Source organism: Xiphophorus couchianus, chromosome 6, assembly GCF_001444195.1.
Source record: "Xiphophorus couchianus chromosome 6, X_couchianus-1.0, whole genome shotgun sequence".
Lineage (NCBI taxonomy): Eukaryota > Metazoa > Chordata > Actinopteri > Cyprinodontiformes > Poeciliidae > Xiphophorus > Xiphophorus couchianus.
The window spans coordinates 20023181-20044533 of record NC_040233.1 but is presented as its reverse complement, the minus strand read 5'-3'; the positions used below and the strand labels follow the sequence as shown (position 1 = coordinate 20044533).

The 21353-nt window shown below is 36.6% G+C and overlaps 1 protein-coding gene across 5 annotated transcripts in view; it reads left to right on the top strand.

Moving 5' to 3' along the window:
• Positions 1 to 21353, top strand: part of LOC114146990 (RNA-binding Raly-like protein) — a 65446-nt gene that overhangs the window by 27542 nt on the left and 16551 nt on the right. For 3 of the 5 annotated variants that reach the window (XM_028021494.1, XM_028021490.1, XM_028021493.1), the window contains exon 2: positions 387 to 664. In XM_028021494.1, coding sequence (XP_027877295.1) covers positions 409 to 664 — 256 coding nt within the window. In that variant the 5' untranslated portion in view covers positions 387 to 408. Of the gene's footprint in view, positions 1 to 386; positions 665 to 14516; positions 14683 to 21353 lie in introns of those variants that run through there. The other 2 variants (XM_028021491.1, XM_028021495.1) reach the window with 2 other exon arrangements.

The following is a 21353-nucleotide window of genomic DNA, read 5'->3' as shown; positions in this document are numbered from 1 at the left end:
TGTTAGTTTTTTTTCTTCTTTGAATGCATTCATTTGATAAGAGAAGCAAACAACATTACGAAGCACATTTTAACAAAAGCACCACTGTAACAAAATGTCTTCTTGTTATAGTATTAAATATTTGCTAAAAATGAACATTTATTAATCCCTGAGAGGGTGTACTTGCATTATTGTGCCATTACCATTACATTACTTTTAAATTGTCTCAAAACAACATTATTGTTTATTGCACTAACTTCAGGGTGTTTTATCATGAAGGAAAGTTAGTTATGTTGACAGGTCTAGTAGTTATTACAGGTCTGTCCAATGTTTACATCCTGCTATTGGTCTTTCTGAGTCTGATCTCTGCTGTGTCTCTAAGCGGCTCGCTCACATGTATCTCCCAGCAGGCAGAGCTCCAGGACTAGGATGACTGGGAAGACCCAGACCAGCAACGTGACCAACAAGAATGACCCACGCTCCCTCAACTCCCGCGTCTTCATCGGCAACCTCAACACGGCCGTCGTCACCAAGGCCGACATCGAGGCCATCTTCGCTAAATACGGGAAGATAGTGGGGTGCTCCGTTCACAAGGGCTACGCCTTTGTTCAGTACGCCAGCGAGAGGAACGCCCGGGCGGCTGTGGCCGGGGAGAACAGCAGAGTCATCGCTGGACAGTCTCTAGGTAAGAACATATCTGTTTCAGTTTGTGAATCTAAGCGCTGCCAAAAGGCTGCTTTATGTACTGCTTACATCAACTTGCTGATTGATAGTTCGACATGAGATGTGAAAATTACCCGCAGTTTAAACTAATATTCTTTAGAAACGGAAACAAAAGAAATGCAGTAGGCCAGGGGCTCAATTGTTTGGGCAGCACCAAATATTTTTCTTTCCTTTTTCTTTCATATCAGGTGAGTTTTATTAATATTTAGTGATATTTATGGATATAAAAAAGTTATAATACATCTTTTGGGGAACAACAAGGAGATACTTGCCGGGGGACACATTAACCTTTGGAAAAAAAAAACATAGCCCACATCCTTCTAAGTCCGGCCCTGCTAATTTTACTTAGTTTCTGTTCACTTCAGTGTATATAAGTACTTTATACTAGCTAACTTGTCTCAGATAAAACCTTTTGAATTAAATATATGTATGTACATATATAAATATATAAAAATATTTGAATATAATGCTACAATGACATTACATGTCATTAGTAATTTAATCTTTTGTTGTTAGTGACAACTGAAATAAGAGGGTGAATAATATCTACTGCTTCTATGTCACAAATAAATATGCACTTATAGATCGTTATTTCAACTAAACATATATCTCTAATTAAAAAAGCATTTCAAACAGTAGTACATTCTTTACATGTTCTTGTGAGAGCATCTTTTTCAGCAGCTTTGTTCAAAACTTTATTACAGATAACAAATCAAATTTTATACAAACGCAATAAAATGTGAGTTTAAATAAAAGCGAGGCAAGAGTCATAAAACTGGAGTCAATACAAATAAGAAAAGTAAATTTCATATATACGTAAAAAAAAAAAACTTTAAAGTTGAAGATTCAGTTCGTATTCTGCGAGTATGAGATCTTCGAGCTTCATTATTGAAACCCCCAAACCCAGAAAGACAAACAAACACTCCAGTCGGAGTTTTAATATTTTGATCTGGCTCATACTGTTTATGACAAAAATAAAGAAAGCAATATATTTGCTTGGCAATATTAAAATGGACAGTTAAATCTTAGAAACCATTCCATAAAATTGGACGTATTTACTGTGAAGGTATGAAATCCTTAAAGGTAAAAGCAACACATAAAAGCGAGAAGATGAAAAGAAAGCGAGGGAGAGAGGGCATTCACAGCGTAATCCATATGGGAGTTTGATAGATCCCCGTAAAGCTTTCCCATATTACTTATTGATTTGTTCACAGCGTCATCCATGGAAAATAAAAGTCTTTTCTGCTTCCTCTTTAAAAATTAAAAAAAGCGCCGCTGGGTCACGTCTGTAACCTCACTTTGTCCAGTTTCATGCTGCTTTTTCTGTGGTGAAACTGCATATCATGCTAACACTGCACACAGACATTAATACATGTTAATAAAAATAGGCCTTGGGATGTAACAATATTTAACTGACAATTACCTTCTTGCATCATACGACATTAAATTTCAACCTCTTAAAAATAATAGTTGACTACAGTTCATTGAAACCATAACCCAAATGAGTTTTAGTGCTAATTTCTGCTTAAAACCCAGTAATGACTAATTATGACAAACTTCAGAATCACAGATTTAACCACTAACTTTATTCAATTTAATTTCTTGTTAAACAAAAAAAAAAAAATTGCTGAGGTTCAAACCCAGCATCAGAATGTGGTGCTAATAGAAATTAAGTGGCTTTAAATGGTGCATGGCTGTGGATGTCAGATGTTTCTTATAATCTGTGGAGGCTTTAAACCAAATCATTTTCTCAGTTGCACAGATAATGGATAAAAAGAGCATTTACCAAGTGAGCTGCAGCTGTGTGGACAAAAATGCGTATTTGGTGTCAGAGATCAGCTGAGAATCTACAGACTAGTCTGAGATGACAGAAAGAAATACAGTAGCTAAAGTAACCATTTATACAAGCAAGCTGTACTATATACAATCTGTTAAAATGTTAAATGTAACGGGAAATGACAAGCTTAAGAAGTAAAAAGTCACAGCAGTGAGCTAATTATAAAATTCACAGACTGGTTAAAATCTGATGAGAACAGATGGATTCATCCTGCTGCTTGTTTGATTGTTTTGAATTTAAGGTGCAACATTCATATGGTATTATGAGAATTTATCATAAAAATAATCAAACATGGATCCATTCTGCCTGGTGTTAACGCCTCAGGCTGCTGGTAGTGGTGCAATGCTGCAGGGAATTTTGCTTTGAGCCTTTTAGTGCCAATTGAATGTTGTTTATATGCCACAAACTGACTGACTTTTGTTGCTGACCGCGTCCAACTCTTTATGAACACAGTGTACCCGTTCTCTAATGGCTGCTTCCAGCAGGATACTGCACTGTATCACAAACCTTAAATCACTTCAGCCTGGTTTCCTGAGCATTACAATGAGATCACGGCACTCCAGTAATCTACTAGATCTCAGTCCAGCTGAGCACTTTGGGGCGACTTGGAACAGGAGATTTGCATTGTTGATGTGCAGCTGATAAATCTGCAGCAAGTGTGTAACAATATCAAATCAATAGTATACAGCTTACCTAATAAAGGGGCCAGTGAGTGTTCATGGAGTTAAGTACAAAATTATTCATGCCTCTGGAAGATATAGATTTTGTATTTTACTAACTTGTTTCTCCTGACTATAAGTAGAATTAAAGGGAGAGTATTCAACTTTTTTGAGCTAGTTCTCATGTCATAATGTTATTTCCTCATCTAAAACATACCTGGAGTGCTGCTTTGATAACTCCCTCGTCCCTCTCTGATACCCTGCTACTCCAGGCTAGCAACAGCATTTAGTAAATACCTAATCTCCACAATACAAACCATTTGTTAGCCCAACACTCTTAATAATGGTGGTAGACGGATTATTGTGATGACATGTTGAAGGTGTCGGAAAACTTCTTGAAGAGACAGAGGTCAAATTCAAGGCATCAAATTTTGAAGTCAAATTTCTCATATTTGATATATCTAACATTTTAAACACAATTGAAGGCAACATAGTTACTTGATTATACTACAAGATCACACTCTGTGCCTAGAAAATAATGATAATAATACCACAATGTGTGGAGATTAGGGTAATGATAAGGTGGCTTTCCAACCTGTAATGTATGCTAAGAATTTGAAGGACGTTTTAAGAAATGAAATAATTAAAATGATGCATTACCTGAATTATCATAGTCAACAGCTGGTACTTTTACTATCTGAAGAAGTCCGGTATGAAAAAAACGAAAAAAAGGATATCGGAGGAAAATTACCTGCAACCTTTCAATCGAATAATTATTTTATTTTTTTTATTTGAGAACTTTTGGGTCTTTTTTTTTTCAGTTTAATTTAATATTATGGCTCAGATTCTTATCCATTTTCAGGTTTTTTTGCTGCAACATATGTGAAACGCATTACAATAACATTGCATAACCCTTTCCTCATCCTTATGTTGTATTTACTACTAATAGTAAGAGGTTTTCTAAGTCAGGTGGAAGATTTCTTACATTTCATCAGACTGACTTCCTGTTAGTTTTACGAACAAATGGAGCTTTTAAAATGAGTGGCTCCGAGTCTCCAGGTCCTGATTAAGCAGCATCGCCATGTTCAAACTATTTATTCAAATAAGTGCAGTACATAACAAACTCTGGCGTGAAAGGAACGATATGCCATTTAGCAGGGCTTTTTTGCCAACACTCTTTAGTTTGGGGCTGGAGCCAGCAAGTGATTCACTAAGCATAGCATAAATAATGGCAGGAACTAGCGTGTTCAGTGAAGGTGGTTTAAAAATATGTCTGCTGTTGCTGGTTTTAAGGCCGCTAATGGAAATGTTGTGTCTATGAACTGTTTCAGTTTCTTAAAAGGGGCAGCTGTGAGGTTAGCAGGGAAACAGATGTGCCTCAAGGGATTCAGTTTGTCTTACAGCTATAAGCAAAAAGAGGATCGCTGTCTTCACTTCTCTGTTTGTAATACCTGAATAAGATATAATGTATTAATTAGTGCGCATTAAAAGGTCATGGTTTTATAAATAAAACAGAGTCTGGCTAATAGTTTCCCTCTGTGTTTTACGCTACACTAAGCAACAGCTTCTTGCAGATATATTCCTACCCAGCAGGGTTTTTCATATTTTGTCACATTATAACCACAAACAGTGTGAGTAGGCACAACTAAAAACCTACAAAGACATTATTATCCATCTGAATTGATGCTGCAGAATGAGAACATTATTCAGCGAAACAGTGAAAAGGCCTACAGAAACTCTGGAGGAGCTGCAGAAATCCACAGCTTAGGTGGGAGAAACTGTTGAGAGGAAAACTATTAATGCTGCACTTTACAAATCATGTCTTTTTTGATGAGTTAATGGTTGCACTGGATTTTAGTTTGGAGTATCAGGTTAAAGAGAGATGCATGCCACACTTTTTAGATTCGCTTCATAATTAATTATTAGTCATTAGAGTTCCTGTTATCTGTTTGCCACAAGCTTTCTAAATGACACAGTACATATTTCAGTTCCAGATTTGATTTAAAACCAATATTAAGGAATTATTTACTTAAAACGAGCCTCTATATTTTGCTGCAAAGTTACTTGTATGTTAGTTTTGTCTCATTTCAAGTGTCTTAAGATATTTAAATCTAGACCAAAAATACTTGGTAAGATTTTGTGATTTTGCAATGCAGTCTTATAAATCTCAAATTAATTTGAGGTTTATGGTGGCAATGTGAGAAAATGTGAAACTTCTTGAGGTGTGAATACTTTTGCAAGGTACTGTAACTGGTTGAAGCATGTAAAGGTGGACCCAAGTAAACAGTCCATTGCACCAAGTGACGGCAAGGAAAAAGTTAGACTGACATTATTATGACACACAATCTGTGTTCCTACCACTAATTTAAATGCAGAATTTTCAGTTTTTCATTTTCTAGAAACGTTTTTGCATTTTCTGTCAGAGCTGAAACCATTTCAATCTGCAAGACATCCAGGGTACCTTTAAAGATAAGGACAGAGAAGTTGTCTGGTGATGGTGACAAATGATCCTCCTAGCAGCAAATGAGTCCCAAGCGTTTCGAAAATCAATCAAGTTTACGATGGCAGCAGGGGATCTGAGAACTGGCCCACGTCTGCCTCGCTATTTCCAAACTAGTGAAGCATGATCCAAACTGAGGAATCTGATCGACCTCACTTAATGGATGGCCACGAAGTTCACACACTGTCAGGGTACCTAATATTTAGAGTTTTACTGAAACTTCATTCATCCACAAAGTGTGATTCTCATAGGACTTGAGTCATAAAACATCCAAAAGAAAAGACTGATTTTATATATATTATTAAAGATTGCATTTTGAACATTATTCATATGATTCTCAATGATCAATGGTAAAATCTTTATTGGTATTACAGCAGCGAAACCTGTTACATAACAGCTGAACAGCCTTTTGCAGGATTTCTCTGGTATTTGATCATTTATCTTTAGTGATTAACTTCTGGACTGGAGATCCTCATTGACATTACATCAATTTTTAGCTCCCTTGAAAGCATCACTTACAGAATTCAAGTCTGGACTTTTGAACATTAATATACTCCAAGTTACTTCTGGTTTTTAAACATGCAGACTAAAAGTTGTGTGAATTATTCTGCGCTTAATTATAATTACACAATGCTGGAGGTTCAGTTTGACAGCAATCTTAAACATAAAGCCAGAACTATGATGTACAGCAGTTAGAATGGCCTAGTCAAAGGTCATGCCTGAATACAATTGAAAATCTGACCAGATGTGAACATTAATGTCCTCAATCCACTTTGACTGAGCTGGAGCTATTTTTGCAAAAACACTAAATATTTTGTCTAGTTTCTTGTGCAAATATCTTAGTACTCTTGAAATAAGAAAAATTAACTTTCCTGCAAGATATAGGAGCTTATTATAAGTAAATAATTTCTTAATATTAATGAAATGTACTTATTCACTTTTAACTAGACATTTTTCCATGTTATGACATAATCTGACAGTGGAACCAATGTTATTTCATCAATGTTAAGGGATTATTGACATAAAATAAACACCTATGTCTTCCTAAAAAATTACTTGTTAGTTCAATTTGTCTTACTGCATTTGTACTAAGATATTTGCACAGAAAACTAGACTAAACAGTTGTGGGGTTTTTTTCAATTTAATTTAAGATACAAAGTTAGTCGATGCACCTGAAAATACTTGTTACTTACAGCATACAGTAATTATTAGATAATGCTAAACCTATGTAGCAGCTTAATGTGATAGTTTTCTGGCTGCTACTTCTACCATTTCTCATAAATGAAGCCAGTTGAGGTTCTGCTCCAGTGGAAATAAATATTTCAGTAATATATAATGAGAGTGGAGCTATAAAATGACCCCTGAAAGAAAATGTGTAGCCTCCTCAGGCTTTCACTTAATGAGCTGCAAGAAAAACTAGTCGCAGATAAATAATCACTCTAATGTCAGCATAAATTCACATGCCCAATCTGCATGCACTTAAAGAGCCCCAACCTCATTGTTACACATGCTGACGAACCATATGTCCTTAGAACAAAGCTTTGCTTGTATTTGTCCAGAGAAAAATGAAAATATAGTAAATGATCCAACATTTCTTGGGTGAGCAAATGTTTTCTTGTAGCAGCCAAAGACAAATATTCCTTTGCTTAACGTGGCATGGTGCATCCACAGAGTCCTTGTAAACACACAGACACAAACGCTCACAATAAATCCAGCATATTACCAATGCACCGTAAGTGCCAGAGGTATATTGCTTGCAGTAATGTCTCCCTATGCTCTGGAAATGATCTCTTCTGCTTTTATTCTGCTGCCTCGGTGAAATTTAACCCTCCTCGCCTTATCTTTTATACATGAACTTGATATCTGATTAGGCTCCAGCGGCGTGCGCAACCTGCACCCTATGAGATTCCTTGATATTTTCTTCAGGACTTTTGAATTACACCCAGCGAGAAGCGGCGGGGAGCGGGCTGTGGCTGCTTGATGGCATGACATGTGACAGGAAGGTCAAACCTGTGACGCCCTGAACGCGCTCGGCCCTCTAAGGTTCCTATGTGCCCCGCGCTTGAGTGGATTTAAAAGCTAAAAGACACTGAAGCTGCAACGATGTCTTTACACACTTTAACTTTTCCGAAAATGACTGGATTGCAATGGCTTTTGGGTACAAAAGAAGCATTCACTCACAGTGATGGTGGCTGTTCTCACCCAGCAGCTACTTGACTCCCTGATTCAGCAACCCGGCGTTCCTCCATCTTGTTCCTCCTTCTTCAGCTACTGTCTGGACATTGATCTATCACTATAACCACACTAATGTTTTTATAATCAAGCATCTGTTTGATTTTTATCTGCTTTAGGGTTAGCTGGTGTCAGAGATAGTGTGTGTTTGTCATCTCTTTGGTAGAGTGTGAGCGCCACTCGGTGGTTAAGATACGTACTGCACATCATCCTGGAAAAAGTTTGTGTTTATAACAGAGGAGGGCAACTTAAAAAAAAAAAACTCTCCATAATCAGATCAGAAGAAGGTTGCTATTGAATTTGGAGAAGGTTATTAGCTTAGTAAAAAGTAAATAAATATCAACTGGACTTTTTTTGGCTTACATATTATAAAAAAGTTAAATATACATTAATGACAATAAACAAAGCTAATTTTAACCTGAAATTAAAATCATCCTGGAATATAGTGTAAAAATGCCACGTTTTTAATGTGATGAAATGAGAGCATGATAAATAATCTCAGTGTTTTTCTGTATATAATTTTACATTTATCATGCGCAATCCACCCAAAAAGAAATACATTTTTTAAAATTGAATACATTAAAAAGGCCTAATAAGCCCAGTAAATACATCAACACAGAAAGTAAAACAGCATTAAAGCACAATTTGGTTCATTATCAGCATTCAACGCTGCAGTCAGCATCCCAGTTCTTGACTTGTTCTCCAAATCTTTAACATTGTGAGGACATCTCATCTCAGATTTGGGTCCAAGTCATTCCAAAACGTACATTTTTCTCACATGAACTCATGCTTTTGTTGATTTTGATTCATAGTGCTCTTGAAAAAAGAAATCTCTTTTCATCTTCAGCTTTCTGACAGTAAAGTAAAGGGTTTAAAGCTGAAACAATTAACATTTCAAACCGTCTAAATCAGATTCTCCATTATCTATGGTACACGCAAATCCAAGAGGGTAACAATGGATCAAAGAGTAAATACAACAAAATATTAAGTCTAATGCAATCAGTTTAAGCTAAATCAAAGGTGTAAAAAGTTAAGAAAGGATTCATCATTATTTAATCTTTTACATCATAAAAACATGACATGAAAGAAGGATGCATACACATCTGAGTTTCACTGGGTTTATGCTAAACCACAAAACCATATTACTATATATTTTATTCTTTCATTTACTTTTGAAGATTTTTTTTCAATAATTTGAAAAAATAATTAATTTCAATAATATTTATTCTGAAAATTCCCTTTTTATCGTGTCTGTATTAATGCAAATCATTAAGAGTTAAATAAATACGAGGCCTATTATCTGACTGTGGAGACACTGAGACCTTTCAACCACTTTTTAATTTTTAATAGTCAATGTTTTTCACTGGGTGGGAAATGGCCAACTCACTTTTTCACCACACTTTCACAGATAAATACTCCACTGATCCCCAGTAAAACAATATGTTTTGGATGTACTTTAATTTAGCCAATAGGACACTTGTTACCATTTTAGTCTGTTATTGTAAGGGCTAGGGTCTGTCAGCTGGATTTTGGGGATTGAAGTTGTATATTTTTCACAAAATTGTATATTAAATCACTACTTAAAGAAATGATCTAAACTGAGGCTGTTTATGGTATTTTGTTGCATTTTTGCATTAAAATAAAATACATTATTACAACACAAGATTATCTGGATAAACCACACAATCCCTCCTCAAGAATTCTCTTACATTTAGAATGTTCTAGATTAATATGAATGCTGATTTTGTAAAGTTTAGTTGATAGAATAGCATAACAAATGCACTGAAGAAAAATCTTAATAGTTTTTTTTTTAAAGCTGAAGAAGATTTTAGCTATTAAAAGTAAAAATATGTATATATGGTTTGTTACTGGACTTTTTTATGGTGACTTTTTTTCTCTTTTAAAATCGGGAAATACTTTCATTCGATTTTATTTATGTGTGCAGCAGCACTGTAGAGGTGTAACCTGTTCGGAATCAAAACAAGTAAATAAATTTAACAGAATTTTGTTTTCATTAAATTTCATTAAAAACAAAACAGCTGAACCTCGCTTTATTTTACTTTTCCTACTTTGTAAAGGCATTTTCACAAATCTTATGGTAAAATAAAGATCAGCTTCAATTCTAAACTTGGTGGATCGTTTTGCGTGTTGCGTGTATGAACACTAGAGGGAGCTATAAGCGCACCTGTGCAACTTTTAAAATTTATGGATCACTGCATGAGAGGCGACCTTACTTCTTCCCAAAGAGGTTTAAATAATGCATAATAACAGACAAGCTTCCAAATATACAATTTTAAAATAAACCTTGACTAAATATGTTGAAGAGTTGCAGATTTCTCATTTAATTTCTGCATCTGTGAAAGAACCTTTACTGTTGATGGCATTTGCATTTGATCCAGGAGTCCGGCCTTGACGCCATGTGTTTGTCATATTCAGCTTTCATTCTCTTTCAGTTTCTCTTCTTTTGTGTTTAGAAGAAAGAATATGCCGGTGGGCTTTTGAAAGCATCAGACAGAAACACAGCAACTGTAACCTCCATATTACCGTAATTAGATATCACAATTAGAAGACTCCATCTTCCATCGAGTCCAAACACCGCAGCCGCTGGAATGGCTTTGCCTCTTTGTTAATGTGTCTCTTCAGTCCAAAGCCAATCATTTTTAAAAGACATTAAAAAATGCTTATAGAAGGACTGTGGCTATAGAGAGATGAACTGCCTGATGATTTGAGAATATTGCTGAAAGCTTAAAGGTCATGAATAAAAGGATTTTCTGAGTTGAACATTGAATACTGAATAGCTCATCTTTGTACGAAGCTCATGGTTTTATTTCCTACAAAGTAGCTGGGTTGCATTTGAAGTGTCCGCATTCAATCAAATGCATAAAAAGCTTACTTTGTTTCTCCTTCACTTTTCTTGTAATGTAGATTTTTTCACCACTTTTATTTCCTTTCTTTAATTGTTTTTTTAATGCCAACAAGAAAAACAAACGCATGTTTATTGCAGAAAAGATCTCTACTCTTTATGCATTCATTTATTCCTTTTCTGTGCGTGTGTTTGTTGCTTTCTATCATCAAACCATCACTCTGATGAAGTACTGCAGAGAGCAAAACATTTCATCCTTCATAAAGAATTACATTCCTCCTGAAATAATGAAGACATCTGTGCATAAAGGCAGAGTGAAAACTGCTTTTTAAAAAGCACTAACTGCAAAGAAAATATCAGCATTTTATGTAAGTGTCTGAATAAATGAAATTATTCATGTCAGAATGCATGTAAGTCACTTTAACTCCAAGTCCTGTTGAAATTAATTTAAGCTTGACATGTTCAGTGTTTAAATATTTTTCTCTGAGTTGATCTTTGAAGACAGAATTCTGCATAAATATGTTAAATCCACTGGATAGTTTCAGAATCAGAAGCTCCATGGTTTCTATTAGATTTGCTATGTTTAGACAATCATTAGCTGCATGCATGTTAAAATGTTGGAGGAGAGAGAATCCTAACACCTTAATTATTCATCCATTCATTCACTCATACATTATCGATGTCTTGTTATCCAAGATTGAGTCACAACTGATTGAGGAGGGAAACCCAGATATTGTTCTTTTCAGGAACACTTTCTAAGTCATCATAAGGTGACAAAGTATATTTATATATAGAGAAAGTGAGTCTCTCAAGCGGGCTGCACAGTGGCGCAGTTGGTAGCACTGTTGCCTTGCCTTGCAGCAAGAAGGTCCTGGGTTCGATTCCCGGCCGGGGAATCTTTCTGCATGGAGTTTGCATGTTCTCCCTGTGCATGCGTGGGTTCTCTCCAGGTACTCCGGCTTCCTCTCACAGACCAATAACATGACTGTCAGGTCAATTGGTTTCTCTAAATTCTCCCTAGGTGTGAGTGTGTGTGTGTGTGCATGGTTGTTTGTCCTGTATGTCTCTGTGTTGCCCTGCGACAGACTGGCGACCTGTCCAGGGTGACCCCACCTCTCGCCCGGAACGTAGCTGGAGATAGACACCAGCACCCCTCCCGACCCCATTAGGGACAAAGGGTGAACAGAAAATGGATGGATGGATGGATGGATGGAGTCTCTCAAGCAAGTTCCTGTGGATTCCAAAGTGTTAGTATTTTTTTGGTGCGATGAAAGATTACAGGTTTTACTTTTACAGTTAAACTGGTGAAACTCTGGTAGAGTTTGAGAGATTGTGGGAATGTTCCCGGTCCTTATGTTGTTGAAGGGTGTTGGAGAAAAGCCAGTGGCTGACAGGGGGAGGCTTGTGTGGAGGACTGGAGGGGAACTCTAAGCAGAACCTGATGTTTGAATCAGACTGTATTGATAAAACTGCCAATAAACTGTTAAAATATGAATAAATAGCTGTCTCCAAATGACAACTTCTGAGATAAAATAATGTTAAACATCTTTTCACACCGATGGACTTTTGGCTGTTTGACTGATAAAATAATATTTAAACACACAACTGTTAGCTTGAAGGTTATATTTCTAGAGCCTTGAGGGCCACATAAAGACTTCTGTTGGGTCGGATTTAGCCCGCGGGCCTTGAGTCTGACACACGTGGGTTACAGAGAGAAGAGTTTGATCTGATAAGGAAAGCTTTCTTCTTTTCTGAAACCAGGAGAAGAAAGCTTCTCTTTTGAAACTAGAAGGTTTCAGAAGGCATTGCCTGAAAGACTGTCTGAAATATGACCGCTACTGGTGAAACTCAGGTGAAGAGGAACCAGCTCTTTTAATTAGGCAGCCAGATGTGCACATTCAATAAATTACAATAATATGTAAAGGTTCATTAATTTCAGTAACTCCATCACTTCGTATAGATGAATTATACACATACTGATGTTTTCAAGCCTCGTTTCTATTAGTTATGATGATTTTACGCTTAGAGTTAATGAAAACACAACATTTAAGGTTAGAACATTGTCAGGCCGATACAAAAAACATTTTTAAAACAGAAATGCAGGCATAACGAAATGTACGCTAGATAATTGTTTAAGGGCTGTTAATTTCAAAAGGTACTTTCAGTCTGATATATTCCAATTTATTGGTTATGCCTCTATATATAATCTAACTAATTTAAATTAATTATTTTATTATACGCATATTTAACTATCTCTCCTGTTTTGGAAAAGAAGTCTTTGATCAACTACTTCATGTAATTTGTGCCATAGTAAATAATTTAGTGCAGGTAAAACCAAAGGGAAAAAAATGAATAAAACGATAAAGAAATAACTCAAAAATAAACCGTCAAAAGTAGAATACATTTGGACTTAAATGTAATTAAAAAAAAAAGATTACAATTATTTTAAGTACTTAAAAGAAAATATAATAACAGGAAAGGCTTAACATGTTTGTGAAGATATGCATCTCCTGACTTACACAAGGTGTTAGCATGACGCCGGCTCCACCCACTTGCGGAAATAGAGCAAATCTCAGACAAACTAATAGTATTATAATGGCAGAGGTGGGGGAACTCAATGCAATAATAGACTTTAATGGATGTAAAGTAATAGTGCTACACACTTGTGTACAGTAGGTGGTGGTATGCACCTAAAGTTGTTTCAAATCCACCATAATAGAAAAGTAGAAGAACTTAGTGCATTTCCTAAGACATTTTTGCCTTGATGGCTAACACTAAAGCAAATTGTACAGGCAAAAAAATTAAATTCTCTAACAAGTCATTTATCAGGACTGTAAGGTTATTTAAGGGAAACAATGGAGAAATCAACATTAAAGTAGAAGTCTTTTTCAGCCAGAGGAAGAATGAGGGGCACAAAGTCTCATTGGATGTGAGTGTGAAAGCTGTGTTGAAAGCATTTTGCACGTACACAAAGGGTGAGTAATCACTTAAATAATGCCAGCTTGTGAAAAAAATGCCTTCAAGAAAATGTTTTAAAGTAAATATTAGCATAAAATGGTGCTTATATGTAAACATGGTAGTTACTGCAGCATGTCATCATGCTGCAATAGAGCTACAGATGGAATTTACACACATAAAATCAAGCACCCATAAAGAAGCGGACAATACTGTTTCAGGGGCTTCAGAACTTTGACCTGGGAATAACCTGAGATCCAACAGCTTTTTAAATTTATGTCTATGCATTTGAACTACAAAAAAAAAAAAAAAGAAAAGAAAAAAAAGTTCAAAAATAGGGATCTAACAAGTGTGAAAGATGCAGTTTATGACTGCAGTAAAGCAGCCATGTTGGATTTTGAGATTGAGGTTGGTCACCCTGTTAGAAATCTGATTTGAGATGATCTTTATGATTATTTCTACAAACAAACAAACAAACTAACTAACTAACTAACTAACTAACTAACTAATCTTTTTTATTTGAAATACAAATATACTTCTTTCTTGCTTGCTCGCTTTCCTTCTATCTATCTTTAATTCTTTCTTTCTGTATCTAATTAGTGAATTTAAGGTTCTTGTACAACCTGTACAACTATAACAGAACAATAAAAAAACATTTTATTCGGTTCTTCAGCCAACCAGGAAGAGTAAAAGGCGGTTTTAGATTAATTTTGGGCTGCTGCATTGAGCGCTCCGCCTCCCCGGCTCCCCCCCGGAGCAGGCGGTCAGATGGTTCGGTCCGCAGCGGCTCTGCTGGGGGTCTGGAGGTTCTGGTGTTCCGCCGCCAGCAGACAGTCCGCAGACAGAGAAAGCGGTTCGGCTGCAACGCAGAAGCGTCGGGGTTTTATTCGCATCGACATGACCATGTACAAAGGCAGGCGTCGCAACCAGATATGTGAGTTGTTGTTTCTAATTAGTGAATTTAAGGTCGCTCAAGTTTACGTTTTCACATTTTTGTTTTGTTGTTCAATTTTTAAGTTTTAGAAAAAAGATGAAAAGTTAATTAACCACGTTTTACGTTTGTTCATGTTGGATTTTCTTCAAATTCTGATAATAATCTCCGGATTGAAGAGCCTGAGCTCTGCCATTAAGTCTAGTATTATTATTTTAACATGCCAAAACTATTTTTTGTTTGCTTTCAGTTATTCAGGAGGCTTTTTTTTTCTTTTGTCACAAGAAAAACAAGCAATGATGCAAATCTTGCATCAACACTAGCAGCGCTTTATCCAACACAGAAAACCCACACGCTTTCGTTTCCTGTGAACACAGATGTTATGTTGATAGTCAGTGAGATTGCTGCCTGTATTGTAGCGTGCTTGCTGACTGCAGCCTTAATCTGCTTGTTTTGTGAGTGAAATGAGCATTCAGGTTGTCACCCTTTCAGGAAGGGGGAGTTGTTCAGAGGGTTGGATGCACATGGCCGCTCCAGGTGTGTGTGCTCCTGTGCCTGCCAGTGCGGACAGACTTTTTTTGCATGGGTAATATAGCTGTGATTAAATGAATAATGCATGGTATTAATGAACCTCATATGCCCTGCATTCTACCGTCAGTCTATTCAGGATGTACCTGGCCTCTGGCCTAATATAAGCAGGGAGAGGGTGCTGTATTTTTACATGCACTTTGCATACATTTTGTACATCGTAATCACGTATTCATAAAGTAGACATAGGTGGATGTACTATAATTACAATGCAGAATATTCCACTGTAATTGCTGCAGGAGAAGGCTCCCTGTTTGTTTCAGATTTTAATCACACATTGGTTATTTATTGAAGACTCTCAGCTCAACAGTGCAGTGTCATGCAACATTATGTGAGGTGTTTTATTTGATAGACCAACACAAAGAACACGGTAACTGTGAAGTGTAGAAAATGTATGCATTTTAATATGGTTTGCAAATAAACATCTAAAGGAACTGGCATCCAAGTTACATTTCTACCAGCTTTGCACATCTACAGACTGAAATCGTATTCTTTGTCAAAGCTCAAACTTACTTAGATGAGATGGAGAGTCTGCCAACAACAATTTAAAGTTTCACAGCATGTTTTCCATTGGATTTATGTGGATTGGCTTCTTCTGCCACAAAAGGAGACTTTGATCTAAGCCGTTTCTCTGCTTGTATGTTTAGGATTGCTGTCCCGCTGGAAGGTAAAACTCCAACTCAGTAAAGTTTCTTCCTCGACATGTTTTTTTGTTCCTGTTGGGAAAAAAAGCATTCCCACAGCATGATGCAGCCACACCATGTTTCACAGTTAGGAGTTCAAGGTGTTATCTACACCAGACAGTTTGTTTGGTTATGAAGCCTTTGCAGAATGCATGTTCAATTAAATACAGGTGGACTATGTTTACTAAAGATTGGTTTTATTTATAGGTATCAGAGTGAAGTGATCTGAACAAAATGCATCTTTGACATTTTTAGTTGTGAAAAATGAAAATATCTCAATTTTCTTCTACTTAAAAGCTATGCACTACATCTTTTAGTTTATAAAGTCCAGATAAAATCCATTGGTTTTTTTTTTAGGTTGCACTGTGACAAAATGGTGTTTTCCAGAAGGCAGTAAGCTTGTCTATCTACAGTTCCTATGAGCTGATCATGATTCTGCATGATCATGAAGCCTGTTGAAATTAACAGCAGATTTACATCTTCATAAAACTGTTGTTTCATTTATCTTGTTTATTTTAAAGATCTTATGAGCTTAACAAGTACAGGGAGGATCTAATGACATTAAAGCCGGTACCAAAACGGTTGTTGTTCTCACAGGTTAGTTATTAGCCATCAAAGAAGATGAAGATTTTTTTTTTATTTACAGCACAAAAATGTTCCTTAAAATGTTGGTGACATTTACATAACAGAATTAATAACAAAAACACCTGGGCTTATAGTCAGTGCAATTGAAAACTGTAATGCTAAGAAACATCTAACTTTAATCAAAACAAACCTCACAAGATGTCAGCATCCTTGAACTTCTCTGTTTTGTTTTTTAGTAACTAAACGTCTCTGTATACAAACGAGTTCCAGCAATTCAAAAAGGCTTCTCGATCTGCAGAAAAGTTTGTCATTCTTTTTCAATAACGAAAAGCAATGATATGCACGACTAGGGATTCTGTTGAAGTTGTTTGAAAACATGTTGAATTTCCTCAAACTTCTTAATTAGTCCTTTAGAAATAAAATATTTGACATTACTGAAGTTTTGTGAGCAAGACTCGTGCTACCTATCAAATTGAATATTGACTGCTGAAGGGATATTTGTTCATGGAGTTACATTTATTATTTGGAAATTTCAGCTCTGATGAGTTTGAGATCCAAATGTTGAACAAGACTTATCTTAATTAAGAAGTATTGCCATTGAAATGCAAGTTAATAATTCACATAATTTCTAAGCAATTTGTAAAACAATGACATTCAGGTATATTTAGGTCAAATAGGATCCTTCCTTCCATGTTCTTCTTTCTGGCTATCTCTGGTTTGTAGAGGTTCTGCATTTAAAGCCTGGTCACTGCAGAAATATCTTCCACAAATTTATAATTCATGGATAATGAGGACTGAGAACTCTGTAAATTTGAGTCTGGAAGTTTGGAATAAAACATGTGCAGGAACGCTGGATGTATGGAACATGGACGATGTTGCACTCCAAAGATATTTTTTAAAGATCCACGTTTCTACAGTCACCTCATGAGGGAGACACTGACTTTTTGGAGCAGATGTACAAGTGGTTTCAAGCAGCTGGCAGTTTGTTTGCCAGCTGCTTGCAGAGATTAATGAGCCTGTGGACATGTGGATGTACCGGACCGGCTTCATGTGTTTCACAGCATTGCACATAAAAGCCAAGTTATTGCATCATAATAAAAAGATGCCAAAATGGAGAAAAAGATGGAAATCCCTTAGAAGCTACAGGAAAGATGAAAGTTTAAATCATCTGAATCTTCAGATTTAGACAATATGCTTATTATGGGTTAATTTAAAAAAATCAACAATACTCGTATTGTAAGGTAGCATGGATGTATTTGTTCTGTAAGTGTGTTTTTTTTAAACAAAAACATCCACCTGAAGAGACTGAAAGCTGAAAACAACAAGTCGATTCCAGTCAATCAGTAAGGTTTGAGTGCTGTCATCAGATTCCACCTGTGCAGAGTGTTGAGTTTTCTTTGATGTGTTGAAACTTCAACTTTCCATACATCAAAATTACCTTAGAAAAACTCAAAAAGGCATAAAGGAAAGTCACAGCTGCACAAAAATGGTAAAAAAAAAAAAAAAAAGCTCAGTCTCGTAAAGCAGTATAATGTTGGTGGCAAAGATGATAGAAATTTTTTTAAATATGACTTCAATTTTATAGTCAGGGATACAGTAACTAAACTAACAAAGTAATTTGTATGGATTTAGTTGTTTTTTTTTCATTTTGAAGCACATATAGGGAAAATGAGAGTAGGTTGTTCTGAGGTCGAAAAGCCATTTGGAAATGGACAAAAAGCAGTTTCTGGTACTGCTTAGGATGCTTCAACTCCTGATGCGTTGAAGAAAATTAATGAGATATAGAAACTGAAACCTTTCAAGCTTAAATCTCAATTAATTTATGGTTTTGGAAAGAACTGCTTAAGAATTCAGCTTTATTAAAATATGATGCAGCAAATGTAAGGGAAAGTAACTGCAGTATTTATATGGAAGTGTGCTGTATAGCATGTCCAAGGATACATCCTGTGCCTGACTGATGAGTGAGCAGAAACACAGCCCTACTTGCTTTAAAAAAAAAAAAAACTTCAGAGAGCTCAGCTCTGCATTTAGATTTTAGGTCGGTAAATTCTACCTCAAATGGGCTGTAGAGCGGCAAATTGGCTTGCCTGGTGTATTTATCCTAGTTTTAGTTTATAGAAAAATGCAAATTTTGTTTCAAATGATCTTTTAGTTCACTCAAGAACCTTACAAGCTTAGACAAATTGATATATTGACTATGTAAATGTTGTTTATGTGAGAAAGTGTGCCTAGCTTGTGGTATAATTGTAACGGGTACATCAAACTCTGATTTCATCCTGCTTTGCTTTGACAGCTACAGTAAATGTCTCCATGCTTGAATACACATAAAATTCCAGCTAAAACTGCAGCCCACTTTCACTCACTGTGCCTTCTCCTCGATCGGAGCCGTCGGTCTCTGAGCCCAGAGCGAGCTGACACTCACAGGTGCAATAAAAGAGACCCTGCCCTTGAACCATGATGGGAGATTAATACAAGTCCCAGCTGTCAGATTTACAGGCTGTAGGTGGAATCTGTGGAGCGGTGTCATGCCAGGCGTCCCTCAGGTGCACATTTGCATTCATGCAGTTACCCTGAATGATCTCTTTATCAAACACAGCTCACCTGCTCTCAGGATGCGTATCATCGAGGCGATGGAGCTTCCTCTTTGCGAGGAGTGATCCATTTTGTGCCAAAAATTCTGTTCAGCCAAAAGAGGAGGAAGGAAAACAGCCTCCCCTGTTTTATTTTCCAAACAGCATTTACCACAAGGTCGTTTATGTGTTAAACGTTTAGACAGCGCACCGCTGCTTCACTCTTCCTGAACGACACAAAATAGTAGCAGAAGGCCTAAAGTCTATTGATCAATGTTAAAGTAACTTCTCTGGAAGTTGTGCTTGGCTCAACAGAAACAGCTGCAGTGCTTTCAAGGTTGTTGTTTTTTTATTTCTCCCACAGGACAAATTTATGTTGTGCTGCAACAAAATACATAAAAGAACAAAACCAGCAACAACAGTAGCAACAATAAATAAACATAAAGTTCATACAAAAAAAAAATTAAGTCTCCGAACAAAGCTATTTGTATTCCTTGAGCCTCCATCTACGGTTATCAGTATTTTATGTATTAGACCCTTCTATGTAGCAAAGTGATTCACGGTCTTCTAACAGGTTTATAAATAAAAATCTGGAAAGTGTGGCATGCGTTTGCATTTATGCCACTTCACTCTACTATCATTAAATAAAATCCAGTGCCGCCAACCCACTTTCAGAAGTCACCTTATTAAAAACCATCCACATGTGCGTAATTTCATTTAAGAGTGGCACAACTACAAACTTACATTCTCATCCACCTAAAAATGGAAACAATCCATTGTGAACACAACATCTTCACCCTGAAACATGGTGGTGGCAGCATCATGCTATGTGGATGTGTTTCTTCTGTCCAGCAGATTGCTGGACAGAAGACATGTTTGGTGCAAACCAGGTTCACATCTTGGCTAATATTGTTTATCTCTGGTTGTGAGCTTAGATCAGTGGTCATTAGTAAGAGACGTTTTATTCCAAAAATAAGAAGTTAAAATAAAATTAATTTGGTGCAGCAATAAGACTGCATTTTTTACAGTTACTCAAGTTACCTTAACTCATTGTACCCACCTCTGAAGATGACCTGCGATCAGGGCCGGATTTAGGAGGATGGGGGCCCCTGGGCTAGAGTCAAAAAAAAAAAAAATATATATATATTTTTTTGTATGTGTTTGTTTTGTTTTAGAGGATGAGCAGAAAATGACCGAACAGTAAGTTTTGACAACTTACAACTTTAATAAGCCAGTTGTCACAAACTACAAACAACTCTGAACTCTTTTCTAGAAAGACTAAACCACATGTTGGGGTTGAAACTAGAATATGATGCTTGCATCACAAAATAAAATCACTGAATAGTTATTGTTGCCTGGACTTCAACACAAACTATAAAACAGATTGAGTGCAAGAAAGTGCAATGCTCAAATATACTTTTACAAAGCAAAGCGAGTAAAACGATATATATTTATACAAATATCCCCAGCATTTACAAGTCCATATAAGTACAAGTGGAATATATCAAAACTCAAACTTTTTCTTTGGTTTTAAAGTTCTTGGTAAGCGGGGGATAATGATGTTTCTGCTCCATCTCCGCTAACAGGTTTAAAAAAGCCTGTCAGTTTAGGCATTTTGTTTGTCGCCTCTTTGGCGCGATGCTCTTTTTCTTTTCTCTTCCTTCTTTTCTGCGCTCCGCTGTCATATTTTCTGTTGTCCGCCATTGTAAAATAATATTCCCTTGACGCTCCTCCTCCCCAATGCGTAAGATGCGTCAAAAGTGGACCAATAACAAGCAAGCATTCAAGATGGACGTTTGCCAGAACAAATTGGAACATTTTTCATCGGTGCTGTCAAAATCATCGTAGTCATTGATTAAATTCTGACACTATCCATTCACAAAAATATAAAACATCCTTCGGGGCCCCCGAAATGCCGGGGCCCCGGGCTGCAGCCCCTGTAAGCCCCTGCTAAAATCCGGCCCAGCCTGCGATACACATGAAGCAGCCTCTGATATTTTTTGGCAACATCATGCAGTCTGACCCCTGCTGGGAGTGACGTTTAATTCTTCCATTTTTACACATTTATGAGTTTTCCCAGCTGTCTCTTTTCTGTCCTCCTCCTCCCTTTTTTCAGCGTTTGACTCCAATAAAAAGCCCATCAATTGCTGTAACCCGCTGTCTATTTATTGTTGGACTGGGATCCTGTGGGGATGCAGCAACAAGTCCAGCAGTCTGGCATGTAACCAGAATCACTTGGTGTGAATTA